This window comes from Haliotis rufescens, unplaced genomic scaffold (genome assembly GCF_023055435.1).
Source record: "Haliotis rufescens isolate VD_foot unplaced genomic scaffold, xgHalRufe1.0.p SCAF_13, whole genome shotgun sequence".
Classification (NCBI taxonomy): Eukaryota; Metazoa; Mollusca; class Gastropoda; order Lepetellida; family Haliotidae; genus Haliotis; species Haliotis rufescens.
Window position 1 is genome coordinate 34,750,166 of NW_025963813.1, and position 18,547 is coordinate 34,768,712.

At 42.1% G+C, this 18,547-nt stretch overlaps 1 protein-coding gene across 1 annotated transcript; it reads left to right on the forward strand.

Moving 5' to 3' along the window:
• Positions 1-10,843: 10,843 nt before the first annotated feature.
• LOC124151575 (transcription factor HES-1-B-like) lies at positions 10,844-16,063 on the forward strand. The gene is made up of 4 exons (XM_046524101.2): positions 10,844-11,000; positions 11,191-11,286; positions 13,802-13,889; positions 15,015-16,063. Exons 1-4 carry the CDS (start codon positions 10,950-10,952, stop codon positions 15,782-15,784), a joined length of 1,005 nt encoding a protein of 334 aa, XP_046380057.2. The 5' UTR covers positions 10,844-10,949; the 3' UTR covers positions 15,785-16,063.
• Positions 16,064-18,547: the final 2,484 nt, after the last annotated feature.

Sequence of the window (18,547 nt, forward strand, 5' to 3'; positions counted from 1 at the left end):
ACTCTTTTAATGATACATACGTAATTTAGTATCTGTAGTTTGTAAAAAATATTGTTTTCTACTTTAAAACTTTGTTGTGGGATGGGATGTGATGTCGTGGCCCACGAACCTGTCTTACTCCCCCCGATCTGTCTAGAATATAGAAACATAATCAAGGTGAATCTCGGTGTCGGACCCACGATCATAGGTTCCTGGTACGCCTAAGGGACGCAACTCTGGTTAACGAATTGCAGCGCCTTGGACGACAGACCCCCCTGTGCCCTTTCACGTGAACGAAAACATCTTTGCATAATGAAGTAATCTACTTAAGTTCGCCAAATCCTTTTGATCAGTTTATTCAATACGCTCACTCAGCGAGTTGAATGACTATTCGCATTTCTTTTTAAATTTGTTACCTAGTAGAATACATCTATATTTTTATTAGGCAGGGGATTATTTGAACACAAATTTAATCAAGTATTTCCAAAAGACCTGAGTACAACACCCGCGTCAACTAACCCATGCATGCCAATGATTTCTAACGTGGTAGCAGTAATGGCGGATACAAAGTAAGTGTTAAAAAGTTGATCCACCCCCACAGGAGTCACAGGAGTGAGTTCCTACCCCAAACAAGCCTCTACTCAACCGGAAATTGTCCATAACGCTTCAGTGATTGCGTCCATTGAAGCATGTGTCCAGCAATTGACCGCGGCCCTCACCTTATCCGGTCAGCGTAAGCGGCTTTGAATAACTGGACGGGAAAATGTCTTCATTCGACCTTGTGAAAATGGGATAGAGTCCAAGGCGCAAAAATGTTCATCCTTGTAAAAGAGGTGTTTGATAGATAAGCTTGGGAAATGACTCTTTTTGAATTACTTTGAATTTACTCGAGTTGATATAATGTCCAAAAAAAACACTTTCATTGAGTCGTCAATGTGAAAGAAACGTTTATAGCTCTACCGCTCCCAGCTAGGATTTCCTATATAGCTTTATGACTTTCATTTCCAGAGGAGCAAAAGAAACGCATAATCACGTTTCATTGACAGCTACATACAATGCATGTCCTTGTTAACAACGTTACATACAGCAGAGAATTCGTAAATAGACTTAACTGCTGAGTGTTGACGCCTGTTCTTGATGTAGGACGGTATATCATTGGTTCTGATGCAGACCAGTTTGTTAAAGAGGTTGTATACAAAAAACAAAAAATTCAAGAAATGGGTATATTTGGTATCATTTTGTAGGAAAATATGTCCTGAATCAAATAACGCAATAAAAACACCAAGTCACCACGGCATTTTTTGAATAAGTGGCGCCATCTAGAGGCACCGGATGATAAAATCATTTTGCAAATAAAATGGTCCTTTTAAAGTTTGATTATAAAATGAGTGTTTTTAAATAGACATATTACAGTATTGATATGACACAAAACAGAAAAATGAAAATTCAAGTCAAAACATTTTTAATTTCACACATCATTTGACTTTAAAAAAAGCACATTTTCCAAAAAAATTGATTCATCAGTCAAAAAAGCATTTTACAAAATCAAGATATTTTTCAAACTGGCTTATTTCTAATGTTTATTCATTGTAAAATAAAATTATAAAATAAAAACAACATGTTACCAGAGGATATTCAAATCATTTTCAATCAACACAGCATACCCCTAAAATAATGAATCAGGGGAGGTCACGCTTGCCCAAATTTACATTTCTATGAGTTCTTATGCACAATACCCAAAATATAATTAAAACTACATTTTCAAACTATGCAATCTATTTGGGAAATACAATATTTCATTATTTGAGAATTATATATTGAATATTCAATAGACATTTTGGCGGAAGTACAATTAGCCGCGAGTCAAAGGGACGTAACCGCATTACAAATACTCGCCGTTACATGCGCGTCCGGTATGCGCATGAACAATGGTATCCAACGTCTTTGATATAACGGCACGTAACGGTCCCCACGTACGTCATGGCATGTATTTCTTATTCCTTGCAATAGTATTCACAAAAAAGTTGTTTTATTCAACTTAAGAGCTCAGGTGAGGTGAGCTGAGGTGAAATGGGGTTTAACGTCGCGTCCAAGATTATTGCACTTATATAGCGACGTGCATGAACGTGTGTTTGTGTGTCTGCTTGTACTAGTCCGGACTAGGGGCGGTAGGATAGCCTTGTGGTTAAAGCGTTCGCTCGTCACGCCGAAGACCCGGGTTCAATCCCCCCCAGGTGCCCGACGCCGTGATATTGCTGGAACACTGCTAAAAGTGGCGTTAAACCATACTCACTCCCTCACTCACTAGTACAGTGAGTGAGTGAGTGAGTTTGTTGATTTAACGCCGCTTTTAACAGTATTCAAGTTACATCACGGCGTGTCAGCTTAATGTGGGAGGAAAGCCCGAAGTGATGCAGGTCTCAGACGTTTACCACTTTGGTGAAACTCACGAGCACAGGTATGGTGCTCACAAACCTAGAAACATAATCGGGGCGAACCGGGATTCGAACCCACAATCATAGGTTTCTGGCGTGCCCAAGGGACGCACCTCTGCACAGCGAATCGCTGCGCCTTAGACGACTGGGCCTACCGCGCCTCCAAATAGTACAGACTAATGTCTATTTTATGGTGCTAGCCCACAGGGATACCATATCGCAGTTTAATATGAATACCCAACTCAGACACAGTATGCAGACTCCGAGCAGACCAGTCCTTGTCTCAGCCTATTAATGCCAAAATGCCAGGCAGGGTAACAACAAGTACCATCTTTTAACGCCCTTAGGTATAACACGGCCGGGGATCGACCTTTCGGTCTCCGGGGAGACGCACTACCACTAGACAACATCACCGCATTATCGCACACACTATCTCTGGCATAGTTACCCCATTATCATGCAAACACGGAGTGGTATAGTCTCCTCATTATTATACACACACGGAGCGACATGTTCACCACATTATCCTACACATGGAGCGGCATGGTCACCACAGTATCAGTCACATGGAGCGGCAGAGTCACCGCATAACCAGACAAACGTAGTGGCATGGTCACCACATTATCATACACATGGAGCGGCACAGTCACCACATTATCATACACACGGAGCGGCACAGTCACCACATTATCATACACATGGAGCCGCATGGTCACCACATTATCATACACATGGAGTGGCATGGTCACAACATTATCATACACACGGAGTGTCACAGTCACCACATTATCATACACATGGAGCCGCATGGTCACCACATTATCATACACACGGAGTGGCATGGTCACAACATTATCATACACACGGAGTGTCACAGTCACCACATTATCATACACATGGAGCCGCATGGTCACCACATTATCATACACACGTAGTGGCATTGTCACCACATTATCATACACACGTAGTGGCACGGTCACCACATTATCATACACACGTACTGGCACAGTCACCACATTATCAAACACACGTAGTGGCAGAGTCACAACATTATCAAACACACGTAGTGGCATGGTCACCACATTTTCATACACACGGAGTGGCATGGTCACCACATTATCATACACACGTTGTGGCATGGCCACCACATTATCATACACACGTACTGGCAGTCACCACATTATCAAACACACGTAGTGGCATGGCCACCACATTATCATACACACGTAGTGGCACAGTCACCACATTATCATACACACGGAGTGGCATGGCCACCACATTATCATACACACGTAGTGGCACAGTCACCACATTATCATACACACGTACTTGCACAGTCACCACATTATCATACACATGGAGTGGCATGGTCACCACATTATCATACACACAGAGTGGCACAGTCACCACATAACCAAACACACGGAGTGGCATGGCCACCACACTATCATACACACGTAGTGGCACAGTCACCACATAACCAAACACACGGAGTGGCATGGCCACCACATTATCATACACACGTAGTGGCACAGTCACCACACTATCATACACACGTAGTGGCATGGTCACCACACTATCATACACACGTAGTGGCACAGTCACCACACTATCATACACACGTAGTGGCACAGTCACCACATTATCATACACACGTAGTGGCACAGTCACCACACTATCATACACACGGAGTGGCACAGTCACCACATTATCATACACACGTAGTGGCATGGCCACCACATAATAAAACACACGTAGTGGCACAGTCACCACATTATCATACACACGTAGTGGCACAGTCACCACATTATCATACACACGTAGTGGCACAGTCACCACACTATCATACACACGTAGTGGCATGGTCACCACACTATCATACACACGTAGTGGCACAGTCACCACACTATCATACACACGTAGTGGCACAGTCACCACATTATCATACACACGTAGTGGCACAGTCACCACACTATCATACACACGTAGTGGCATGGTCACCACACTATCATACACACGTAGTGGCACAGTCACCACATTATCAAACACACGTAGTGGCACAGTCATCACATTATCATACACACGTAGTGGCATGGTCACCACACTATCATACACACGTAGTGGCACAGTCACCACATTATCATACACACGTAGTGGCACAGTCATCACATTATCATACACACGTAGTGGCACAGTCACCACATTATCATACACACGGAGTGGCACAGTCACGGTTCATACTTCCGAGCGAATTTGTGGATCCAATCCACGACCAATGAATCCCTCCACTATTCGTGACACCAATGACTATTGGAGCTGTGGGAACTCGAAGTAGAGGGACTTTACTGTCTGCGTCATGCGTCCTGCGTCCTGCGTCCTGCGTCATGTACCATGTTTAAATGTAAACATTACCTACGCCGTTTCTACCACAACAACTGTGAACGAGTAGCTCCTACAGATGTTGAACGCTGAACTTGTCAGAACATCTGGAGGTGTTGTCCCAGGGACGGCACATCTAACATCACTGAAATAAATTAAGTATATACATGAAAACGACCCGTGAAGTTGTGGGTTAGATCTGCGACTGCCGTAAAAGGTGACTATGCTTGTCGTAAAAGGCAACTAACGGGATCGAGTGGTCAGGCTCGCTGACTTGGTTGATGCATGTCATCCTATCCCAGTCACGTAGGTCGATGCTGATATCAATCACCGGATAGTCTGGTCCAGACTCGATTGTTTAAAGACCACCGTTACATAGCTGGAATATTGCTAAGTACGCGTTAAACAACAAACAAACAAAACAAAATAATATGAAAACCATTATACGAGACGAAGATTTAATAAATGTGAATTACTTTGAGAGATTCAAATACCAAAATGTTATGAGTGTATTACCAATACAAACTGCATCACATCAATATTTTTTTCAATATCTTCCTCTTCCTCAATATCTTCTCACGAATTGGGGGCACGGGTGGCCCAGACGTATAAGGCGCAGCGATTCGCTGTGCAGAGTTGCGTCCCCTGGACATGCCAAAAACCTATGATTGTTGGTTCGAATCCCGGTTCACCCCGATTATGTTTCTAGGTTTGTCAGCACCATACCCGTGCTCATGGGTTTCACCGAAGTGGTACACGTCTGAGACCTGCATCACTTCGGGCTTTCCTCCCACATTAAGCTGACACGCCGTGATATAACTGGAAATACTGTTAAAAGCTGCGTTAAACCCAACTCACTCACTCACTCTCACGAATCCGCCCACATCGTCTTTTACAAGAAAGCATTGTTGAGCAGGAGCAAAAAAGCGAAAACATTACTTTGGAGTCTGAAAACTGTTTCCTTACACTTTTTCCATAAATAATGTTCAAATTTTATGTCATTTTAAATGGATGAACATGGGCATATCTTTAAAACATCTCCTCACATTAAACATCGACAAGCTCTTGGTGACAGTCTTTGTGCAGCTATGATTGGTTGCGCTAATCGTTTACATCGCACGTCCCAACGCCAGTACAGACCGGTGAGACTGAAGTTTGTTTGTGAAAAAATCAAACGAAATATTTTCCTAAGAAATGTAATCTGTCATAACGAAGTAATTGCCTTTCACAAACAAAGTCTAAAACAGGTCCTACGATAACAAGGCGTCCCTAGGCTTAACGAGGCATCAGATATGACCATTGCACTTATGAAGAATATAAGACGAGGTGTTTATGATTAAATCTGTATTTACAATGCTCTTTAAAATTTATGTGGCTAGCATCACGTGGTATCATTTTACTGCCTGCTTTTTGCTAGAGCCAAGCGTGGGATGGTTGGTAAGGGAATACAAGGCGGTTACAATATTCGCTGTGTTCAGCTGTGAATACCTATCGTTATTATTTGTTTAATTGTGTCTCCCAGTGCATACGACAAAAGCACACACATATACACACACATCATCGCCATCCTAGTCACACCACGCCCATAGCACCACATACATATCTCCACACCCCACGCCACACCACATCACATCATGCACTGCACACCACATATGTTTCCACACACCGCACCGCACACCAGAACACCAAAGCATCCATTTAACACCAGATAGGTTTTCACAGGCCACACCACACCACACCACACCACACCACACCACACCACACCAAATCGTGCACATATGGCTTGACACGCCTGACCACGTTACATCGCACCGCACTGCACCGCAACACAACGCAACGCAACGCAACACAACACAACACAACGCAACACAACACAACGCAACGCAACGCAACACAATACAACGCACACAACGCTCCAGACCACATCATACCATTCACATAACACAACACATATTTTCACACACCACACCGCACCGCACCGCACCGCACCGCACCGCACCGCACCGCACCGCACCGCACCGCACCGCACCGCACCGCACCGCACCGCAACGAGACGCAACGCAACGCAACGCAACGCGACGCAACACTCCAGACCACATCATACCATTCACATAACACAACACATATTTTCAAACACCACTCCACACCACGCCACGCCACGCCACGCCACGCCAAATCAAGCATTTAACACCACACATATGTTTTCACACGCCACACCACGCCACAATATCACACAGCACACCACAGCACACCACAGCACAGCACACCACAGCACAGCACACCACAGCACACCACACCACAACACAACACAACACAGCACAACACACCACACCACACCACAACACAACACAACACAGCACAACACAGAACAGCACAGCACAGCACAGCACAGAACAGCACCACACCACACCACACCACACCACACCACACCACACCACACCACACCACACCGCATACGTATATTCACACCAAATCCCACATCACTAGAAGATTTTGTACCCTAAACTGTAAACCGGCCGGTGCTCTCCAGTGAATAGACGTATTTCTCTGGATTAGGTTCGACATTCAATATCTCGGAATATAGTTTCCGGACTAACGAGGTTTGGTAATAGCGGACGTCCTGTAACAATACAAAAACTGAGATATGATTGAACAATTGCACTGAATGTCTTCCACTTATAAATATTGTTCGCACAGTTTGACAAAACGAAAGTTAATCTCAAAGATAGTTTTAATACACTAAGTAAGAAAACATTGAATTACAGTTTTGTTCAGCAATATGACGAGATTATACTGCAGATACCAGCTTATATTTAATTATCAACTGCTGGTTTTAAATCAAGCTTTATGGCCGATCATATACGACTTTGTCTGAAGAAACATCCCCTATAGTCGACCATTACCTTAATACGCTATCATGTTCTTAATTGATATGTCGAGACCGCTGTGTTGACGTTTTGTGGGGAGGAACAATAGAATCAACTATGTAGGACATTCTATAAAACCACACGGGGTGGCGTATTTCTCGGTGCCTGATAGCTGGTAGGGGCCAAGCAGGCAACAGGGAGAATTTCATTACTATTCATCTCTTAGGAGAAAGCTTTAAGTAACCCCAGTGATTTATCAAACACGAGAGCGACTACAACTGTGTTCCCACGCTCCCCTCGCCCCGCGCCGTGAGCTGTTTTGCGGGTCTATCATACACTTATCGCAACAGGTATTTGAAAAGCACTTCAATGGGCGCTTTCGGTATGAGGCACTCGACTCGCCTTGGCCGATGCACGTACACATATGCTGAGGGTTGATTTCGTATCGTGTCTGTTGATTTGCAGTCTTAATACTAACCTTGCTCAAGTTTTATTACATTTGTTTATATTTAATTTCAATGAAACTACCAGTCAGCAATTTACCGTGAAGATCCAGGTTAGAATAGGACTATGTTTGCCGTAAGAGACTACTATGCTCGTCGTAAGAGGCGACTAACGGGATCGTGTGGTCAGACTCGCTGACTGGGTTAATGCATCTTATTGCATCCCATTGGATATTGGATCGCCCTCTACCAACACCTTCCCAGCATCGTCCAACCTTGGTCACAATTTGATTTTAGTTTTGTTTAATGTTTAAATGCTACATCCATCCCATTCTTTAATCCAGCAATACATCTGTCATACCATCCGTATAAGAGGTATGCGTGGATCGGAATTTATATAAAAACGTGCCAGAAACAGGATTGACAGAGGCGAGAACTGTTCCATTGAAGAGTAATTGAGCTGAGGTCAACACCGCTTCTACATAGTTCTGGAAAATAGAGGATTCAAACTCACGACCAACAGTTAATGAGGTATCTTGCCAATAAGAAATCATTATAGATTAAAATCAGCAAATTATTAATAGTGTACCTATTATTATTAGTGTTAGCAGTCGTAATGGGGGTATTGAATGAGTCAGTTATATCACAGAGTGTCGGCTTGATGGGGGAGGAAATCCCGAAGTGATGCAGGTCTTAGATGTTTATCACTTCGGTGAAACTCACAAGCACGGTATGCTGGCAAACCTAGAAACATAATCGGGGCGAACCGGGATTCGAACCCACGATCATAGGTTTCTGGCTCGCCCAAGGGACGCAACTCTGCACAGCGAATCGCGGCGCCTAAGACGACCGGACCACCCGTCGTATGGCATGAGGACTGCTATGCGGCGTACGGCAACACACAAACACTTACTTTATTTGTTGTTTAACGCCGCACTCAGCAATATTCCAGCTATATGACGGCGGTCTGTAAATAATCGAGTCTGGACCAGGCAATCCAGTGATTGATATCATGAGCATCGATCATCGCAATTGGGATCGATGACATGCATCAACCAAGTCAGCGAGCCTGGCCATCCGGATCTTCACAGTAGTTGTAGTAGTTGTAGTAGTAGTAGTAATAATAGTTGTTGTATGATTGACCGAAAATAAAACAGGATCTAGGTACACATTGTAGACTGCTTTTGGCGAAATCCTCACTGAAAAATTCACTGCTGACAATAGGAACGATTTGCTTCATGGGCGAAGAGGCGTTTGTCTGTATAGTCAACTAATGTGTGTATTTACGTGAGTGAGTGAGTGAGTTGGGTTTAACGCTGCTTTTAACAGTATTCCAGTTATATCACGGTGTGTCAGCTTAATGTGGGAGGAAAACCCGAAGTGATGCAGGTCTCAGACGTTTACCACTTCGGTGAAACCCACGAGCACAAGTATGGTACTGACAAACCTAGAAACATAATCGGGGCGAACCGGGATTCGAACCAACAATCATAGGTTTCTGGCGTGCCCAAGGGACGCAACTCTGCACAGCGAATCGCGGCGACTGGGCCACCCGTGCCCCCTGTGAATTTACGAATTTTAGACATACACAAATACGCACTGTATGCTTGATAGTAAATAAACAACGTCTCCATTTGCTGTAGTCAAAACAAGCATAGTGTTGCGAGTATCCACATCCGAATACATGTGTCTATCGGCAACCATATCATGTCCATATGTGTGTGAGTGCGTGTTCGCGTGCGTGCGTTCGTGCGTGCGTGCGTGCATGTGCTTGCGTGATTGTGTGAACATGCCTACCTGTCTTATTTTGTACTAATCATTGTAACAAATCATATTTTAATATTTCATCAAAAGTCTAATGTTTTACAAGCTGTATATATGCAAAAAAGTGTATGCATTTATTGTATTTCAAATTTGACAGTTTAATAAACTACTCACTCACGCACTTTGTATCATACACTATTGTAAAATATAACACAATGATATTCAGCTGGGGAAATTCGAGAATCTGTGCAGACAATATGACTTGAGGTTGTCCCTTCTTCAGGTGTATCCTGGGTACAATTCTAAAATTACTGAATAAATACAAGTAAGACAGATTCGAAAATCATATATCTTTTCTAAAACTAAGTATTTGATTCTCACAGAAAATGTCATCTGTAGATTATATTTGATATAGCTACGACGTTTGAAGGAAAAGTCGGATTTTTCATTGAGGTTTCTATATTCACAGGGGCGGTCGGGTAGCCTAGTGGTTAAAGCGTTCGCTCGTCACGCCGAAGACCCGGGTTCGATTCCCGACATGGGTACAGTGTGTGAAGCCCATTTCTGGTGTCCCCCGCCGTGATATTGCTGGAGTTTTGCTAAAAGCGGCGTAAAACCGTACTCATTCACTCACTATATTCACAAAATACGTTTGCAAATACAAAGTACTCCGAATGCGACTGGAGAGGGAATGCGACGTAACTTCAGATACCCGAGAACTCTACCACTCAAACGACCGAGGAAACAATTATGTCCTTCTGTATCCAGGGGGCGCGGTTTTCCCACAGCCCTGTAATCATCTGGTCGCGTGCCATGGGTTCGCCCCGTCACGCGCGAGGCGTCAGGCGCATGCCTGAGACACTGAGTGGCGTAACGCCGACTGAGGTGTTGTGCCTGACCAATCAGAATCCTCGGAATGACGGCAGGCGGAGTTACTGCACGTTGATTGACGTCAAAGATAACATGAAGATTTCTTGTGCGTTTTAAGAAAACGACACTTCGTTATCTATCTTATTGACTTTGTTTTCGTCAGGAGGAACATTCCATGTGACAGTAGCTCTCGCCCATTCTTGCACATAACGATGCATTCCGACAGCACGAAAACACCCGGGAATGAACCACGAGACAGGAAAGTGAGTACTTCCTACACTACACTATAACAAAAACGTACAGACAGGTCATGTATGAGACAGGCTGCAAGTAGAATATATTTAAACGCATATATATAGATATAGACAACGTCTGTCTATGCGAAATGAAGATGTGTTTGCATATATCACAGGGTAATCGTTTTGTAACATTTAGTCGTCTTCTTTCTATTAGAGCACGAAACCCATGATGGAGAAGAGGCGAAGGGCGAGAATCAACGCCTCATTGGCTGAACTGAAGTCTCTTTTGTTGGAAGCAATAAAAAAAGAAGTAAGTCATTTTCAAAAAAAGGTAAACGGACATACACGACCGTGTAATCAATTACTTAGTGTCTTGACCACGCTTTATGTTTGTTTGATTGGTGTTTAACGCTGCACTCCAGCTATAAACAATTATTCCAGCTATATGACGAATAATAGAGTCTTGACCAGACAATCCGGTGATTGACATCATGTACATCGACCCATGCAATTGGGATACGATTACATGCATCAGCCAAGTCAACGGGCCTGACCACCCGATCCCGTTAGTCGCTTCTTACGATAAGCACAGTCGCCTTTTACGACAAGCATGCTGAAGACCCGGTCTACCCCGGATCTTCACGGGTCTGACCACACTTTAAGTAAAAAGCAGTTAATTGATGTAAAATCAGTACTATTCACAACACGCATGTGATATATGCTGATACAATATTTATTAAGGTATGGTAAAGGCTGTACACATTACTAAAGAGTGTCCTTAGAAGTTTATGATGAATACACACTGTGACTATATCACCTGGTAGGGAATTCTATTATATGTTTGCCATTTTCACATTTAATGTGGTGAGTATGGCTAGATTAATGAATAAGGGACATGATGAAATATGAAAATTAATGTTTACACTTTACATAGCCCTGTATAACTGTAGATGGTTAGTAGTGAGTATGGCTAGATTAATGAATAAGGGACATGACGAAATATGAAAATTAATGGTTACACTTTACATAGCCCTGTATAACTGTAGATGGTGAGTAGTGAGTATGGCTAGATTATTGAATAAGGGACATGATGAAATATGAAAATTAATGTTTACACTTTACATAGCCCTGTATAACTGTAGATGGTGAGTAGTGAGTATGGCTAGATTATTGAATAAGGGACATGATGAAATATGAAAATTAATGTTTACACTTTACATAGCCCTGTATAACTGTAGATGGTGAGTAGTGAGTATGGCTAGATTAATGAATAAGGGACATGACAAAATATGAAAATTAATGTTTACACTTTACATAGCCCTGTATAACTGTAGATGGTGAGTAGTGAGTATGGCTAGATTATTGAATAAGGGACATGACAAAATATGAAAATTAATGTTTACACTTTACATAGCCCTGTATAACTGTAGATGGTGAGTAGTGAGTATGGCTAGATTAATGAATAAGGGACATGACAAAATATGAAAATTAATGATTACACTTTACATAGCCCTGTATAACTGTAGATGGTGAGTAGTGAGTATGGCTAGATTAATGAATAAGGGACATGACAAAATATGAAAATTAATGTTTACACTTTACATAGCCCTGTATAACTGTAGATGGTGAGTAGTGAGTATGGCTAGATTATTGAATAAGGGACATGACAAAATATGAAAATTAATGTTTACACTTTACATAGCCCTGTATAACTGTAGATGGTTAGTAGTGAGTATGGCTAGATTAATGAATAAGGGACATGACAAAATATGAAAATTAATGTTTACACTTTACATAGCCCTGTATAACTGTAGATGGTGAGTAGTGAGTATGGCTAGATTAATGAATAAGGGACATGATAAAATATGAAAATTAATGTTTACACTTTACATAGCCCTGTATAACTGTAGATGGTGAGTAGTGAGTATGGCTAGATTTATGAATAAGGGACATGACAAAATATGAAAATTAATGTTTACACTTTACATAGCCCTGTATAACTGTAGATGGTTAGTAGTGAGTATGGCTAGATTAATGAATAAGGGACATGACAAAATATGAAAATTAATGTTTACACTTTACATAGCCCTGTATAACTGTAGATGGTGAGTAGTGAGTATGGCTAGATTAATGAATAAGGGACATGACAAAATATGAAAATTAATGTTAACACTTTACATAGCCCTGTATAACTGTAGATGGTTAGTAGTGAGTATGGCTAGATTAATGAATAAGGGACATGATAAAATATGAAAATTAATGTTTACACTTTACATAGCCCTGTATAACTGTAGATGGTGAGTAGTGAGTATGGCTAGATTAATGAATAAGGGACATGACAAAATATGAAAATTAATGTTTACACTTTACATAGCCCTGTATAACTGTAGATGGTGAGTAGTGAGTATGGCTAGATTAATGAATAAGGGACATGATAAAATATGAAAATTAATGATTACACTTTACATAGCCCTGTATAACTGTAGATGGTGAGTAGTGAGTAGGGCTAGATTAATGAATAAGGGACATGACAAAATAGGAAAATTAATGTTTACACTTTACATAGCCCTGTATAACTGTAGATGGTGAGTAGTGAGTATGGCTAGATTAATGAATAAGGGACATGACAAAATATGAAAATTAATGTTTACACTTTACATAGCCCTGTATAACTGTAGATGGTATGCGGTGTTTTCGCGAGACTAGTCTTCAACAAAATGCCCCTTTGTGCTTCGCCGTACTTTCCCACGCAGCCCCACTTCCACCGTGAGCTGGTGGCAGCCACGCTTGACCTTCTTCATGATGTGTGTCTTTTTGCCTACCAGGGAGCACGACACAGCAAAATGGAGAAAGCTGACATCCTTGAAATGACAGTGAAGCATCTGAGACAAATGCAAAGACATCATTTTACAGGTGAGCTCCTCGGCGAGATCAAAGACGAGGATCACGTGACCAAAGGGTCCCTGAAAAGCATTTACGTTTGAGGGGGCGGGTGAACGAAATGATGCACAACAGAGTTTTATGACAGAGCTCGTGCTATGTTTCTGATTACTGTTCGTTAAAAAGGGGTTACAACATTTGCAGCTAATCATATATTGATTTCAACAAATATTTGAAACATTTCAACATAATTATATACCTTCACATAAAAGATGTTTTTGAAGACATTTCATTTTCGTATTTTTTTCTTTCATTTACAACGGTGAGGCGACTTGCAATCGCACAAAGGGTGGGTTGATGAGGTGGCCTAGTGGTTAATATGAAAACACGTGTCCGCTTTGGTGCAACCGGTTCAACCGATAAAGCCTACCTAATCTATTACTTTAATATTATTATATAGCGAAACTCTCACATAATATATATTAATAATTGCATATATTTGCAAATAAAAATGAACTCATTTTCGATCATTTTAACCATTAACATATGTTTGATCATGCAAAAAGTTGAACATATGCACGTTCAAGAAAGACAAGAAGCTAGTTATCAAGTATTGGATAATTTCTCACAATTTCCGTATCGTCAACATTAGAGATTTTAAATAGGTCAAAGAGGGCTCTACTCAGTAATTTGTGTATACAATCAATAGCATCGTTTATTATATCCAATAGAATCTATAAAATGCTGCAATTTTATATCAGGTATTTCAGTGAGTGAGTTGGGTTTAACGCCGCTTTTAACAGTATTCCAGTTATATCGTGGCATGTCAGCTTAATGTGGGAGGAAAGCCCGAAGTGATGCAGATCTCAGACGTTTACCACTTCGGTGAAACCCACGAGCACGGGTATGGTACTGACCAACCTAGAAACATGATCGGGGCGAACCGGGATTCGAACCCACGATCATAGGTTTCTGGCGTGCCCAAGGAACGCAACTCTGCACAGCGAATCGCGTCGCCTTAGACGACTGGGCCACCCGTGTCCCCGGGGATTGTATTTCAGAATGGGTCATAGCGCGATGCACTGTAATTGTGCTTATGCGGCGTTAAATACCACACACGCAGAGAAAAAAAATTTACTATCTTTTTGAAATTTCCAGTTGCAGCGGCAGATGATCCGTCCATCATGAACAAGTATCGCCTCGGATTTAACGAGTGTTCACTAGAGGTACAGCGCTACCTGACGTCAGTTGAAGACATGAATACTGACGTCAAGACCAAGTTGCTGGATCACATTGCCTGCTACCTGGCCGGAATAGAAACGTCGGATACCGCCAATACTACAGAAACGCCATCACTAACGTCATCACCACCACCACACACACCGTGTTGTAAACAGGAAATACAATCAAGGACAACGTCGCCGCCTAGAGTAAATATGCAGGTGTCTTCAGTTGCTACCGACGTGAACAACAACGCTCCCGCCATGCCGTCATTGGAGTCCATAAAATCAGAAACTATGTTCAGTGGACTTCAGGTTATTCCAACGCAGCTATCATCCGGCGAAATTGCCTTTGTGTTGCCCGCCAATGTATTCAGACAATGTCAGACGCCTAACTATGTGATACCCGTATATGCAGGAACGTCTCCAAAAACGTCTGTATCAGTACCGTCAGTGACAAACGCGACCCATTATTCATCCGAATCTCATCATTCACACGCAGTTCATAGAATGACCAACACACAAACTGTACCTGCCGACAGGAGTTATCTCCCTTGTGCGGCCGTGACCCCTGTCAAGACAATATATGACAAACAAGAGACTGATGATTCTGTGGCCAAGAAGGCAACTATTGGTGTCCATGTGTGTAGAAACTTACCCCAGAACGTTGAACATGTGTGCGACGAGGCAGTCTGGCGACCATGGTAGATAGAAACAACTCCACGAGTTTCCATGTGTTCCATGTTACCGTTGTTTGAAAGGGATACGAGCTAACAAATACCTGTGCAGCAAGCTTCGTGGACAATTTCTGACGCTGTGAACTCACGGTTTTACAACACGTCGTGGCAGGAGTCCACATACAGACCACGTTTATAGCAAAGTTTATTGAAATATGAAAACCAAATTATGTGCTAAAGGACACGTATTGCACTGTTGTACGACATAAATGATTAACAGTTGCACCCGAATAAAGAATATATATGTTTATCGTTGACATTCTTGATTCTTTTTTTAAAGATATTGTTCATTCTGGCTTGGCCTGACGTTATGGTTGAAAATGATCACTAAATATTCGTTCTGGTTCGGGATTAGAACGAATGGAATTACATTAACGAAATAAGACGATTATTGGTCTATAGAGGTGAAATTGGGTTTAACGTCGCGTCCAAGATTATTGCACTTATATAGCGACGTGCATGTACGTGTGTTTGTATGTTTGTGTGGCTGCTTGTACTAGTGCGGACTGATGCCGATTTAAAGTGCTAGCTCACTGAGATACCATGTCGCAGTTTAACATGAATACCCCACTCAGACACAGTATACTGACTCCGAGCCAACCAGTCCTTGTTTTAGCCCCTTAATGCCAAGCGCCAGACAGGGTAACAACAAGTACCATCTTTTAACGTCTTTTGGTATGACGCGGTCGGGGATCGAGCCCCGCTCTCCGGGCGGACGCTCTACCACTAGACCTCGGGGCGGTCGATTATTGGTCTAAGTTCAATGGTGATATTAAATACAACAATGCTAGAGTCATGTCTTGGTCATGTATTTTACACACGTGGGGGTTCCAGGTAAGAATATCGGCCCCTGAAGGCCTGGATCGATGCTCATAATATCAACCACTGGGTCTTCGATTAATTACAGACATAATTAATTGTCATATGGCATGAGTTGTGCTTAGTCTGGCGCTCGATTCCACCGATAGAGCAAGACATATTGATCATTTTCGCAAACAGATCGTTGTATTATGTGCATGCCTCGATTATGTAGAATAATAATATTATTATATATTATATCTTGTGTATTGCTGGGTGAGGAGTTATACATCAGTGTAATACCACTTTAATCAGGCCTAGAGATTACACACAACCAAATGTTTTCCCATAGACTTCTATAGTAACGTTATATTTTTTTTAAAAATAACTAAGCATTCAACAGCTATTACCTGTACGTGTGTGCACAGTTTGGCCTAAGAGCAGCAATAAAAACATAAAAAATGACCAGCTTAGCCAGCTCCTTTTCCGAGTACAGGAGGCTAAACACACCACCCCCAGTTTCGCACCAAATGTCACCTACGTGAAAAAAGCTGTGGTCACATTCAGCATAAGTCACCATGTTGAAAAAGACAGCACTAAATATAGAAAAACATGGTCAGTTTTAATAACTGGATGGATGTACATTTAAAAGACATAAAAAATCTTACAGAATATCCTCCAATCACAGCCTGCAGATATCTCTCGATCTGCACTGAAAACCGCACTGTCCCAAATGGTTCTGATTTGGTGTAGTAGAACCTGTACAAGAGTGTTTTTGTACTACAGCATGAACGCGTTGAATCAAAATGTCGGATATGAAACACCAAACAAATGACCCGGGCAAAAGCTGTGACATGCATTACAATTGTCAACACTCAGTGACGTAGCATCACCACAAATACATGTAACTCTGACTTGTACAATGTCAGCTGACATGCATGCACACATATATGCATGTATCTTCACATAAATCAAACGTCGTTGTGATGTCCCTCTTTTATGTCATTGTTCATTTGGATTTTACTCATTTTATTACATTTTTTTTCAAAAAGGATGTCAAACATCTATGGCGGAATTCTACAATGCAAACCGAGTCAGTTTCTATTTAGGCCCAAACGCGTCTGTGGCGACCACGCCTTGTCCGCGAAGTATGGTAATCTCCTAATTAATCATTTCTGTTTACAACGACACTCTATATGTCGGGAGGATCTCCATCTCAAAGTAAGAACCGCTGGAACAGCATCTGGCCTTGCATAACATTGCCAGGTGAACATTGGGTCGCATCCGTCCAAATGCGACACAGATAAAGTACGTGATCATGAAAACAGATTTTCTCTACGCACCTTTTTGCACTTAACCTGTAAAAGTCATGTTGCTGAATTGTTGAAAACAGTAGATCTTACGTATAATTGTTCATGATGCGACAAGCATCCATACCACTATATCATCAGACGCAGTTGCGTCGTGGGGCGGGCTTTTTATTCATTTAGTCCTTTATTTCATTCACTAAAATAATAGTGGCATGTACGAGAAAAAAACTACTCGAAGTTCGAAAAAATAGCTATCTGTGCGCATTCATTCATTTACAATTTATTGATTGTCCGAATCCTTTAATACGAACCCTTCATACGAACCCCTTCATACGAAACCCTTCATACGAACCCCTTCATACGAAACCCTTCATACGAACCCCTTCATACGAACCCCTTCATACGAGCCCCTTCATACGAACCCCTTAATATGAACCCCTTCATACGAACCCCTTCATACGAGCCCCTTCATACGAACCCCTTAATATGAACCCTTTCATACGAGCCCCTTCATACGAACCCCTTCATACGAATCCCTTCATACGAGCCCCTACATACGAACCCTTTCATACGAGCTCCTTCATACGAACCCCTTCATACGAGCCCCTTCAAACGAGCCCCTTAAT

What these genes read in the sequence shown, in the direction of transcription:
- LOC124151575 (XM_046524101.2), top strand. Translation starts at nt 10,950, where the DNA reads ATGCATTCCGACAGCACGAAAACACCCGGGAATGAACCACGAGACAGG. An exon ending in ATGAACCACGAGACAGGAAA is followed by an intron (nt 11,001 to 11,190) that starts GTGAGTACTTCC and finishes TCTTTCTATTAG; the next exon opens with AGCACGAAACCCATGATGGA. An exon ending in TGGAAGCAATAAAAAAAGAA is followed by an intron (nt 11,287 to 13,801) that starts GTAAGTCATTTT and finishes TTTGCCTACCAG; the next exon opens with GGAGCACGACACAGCAAAAT.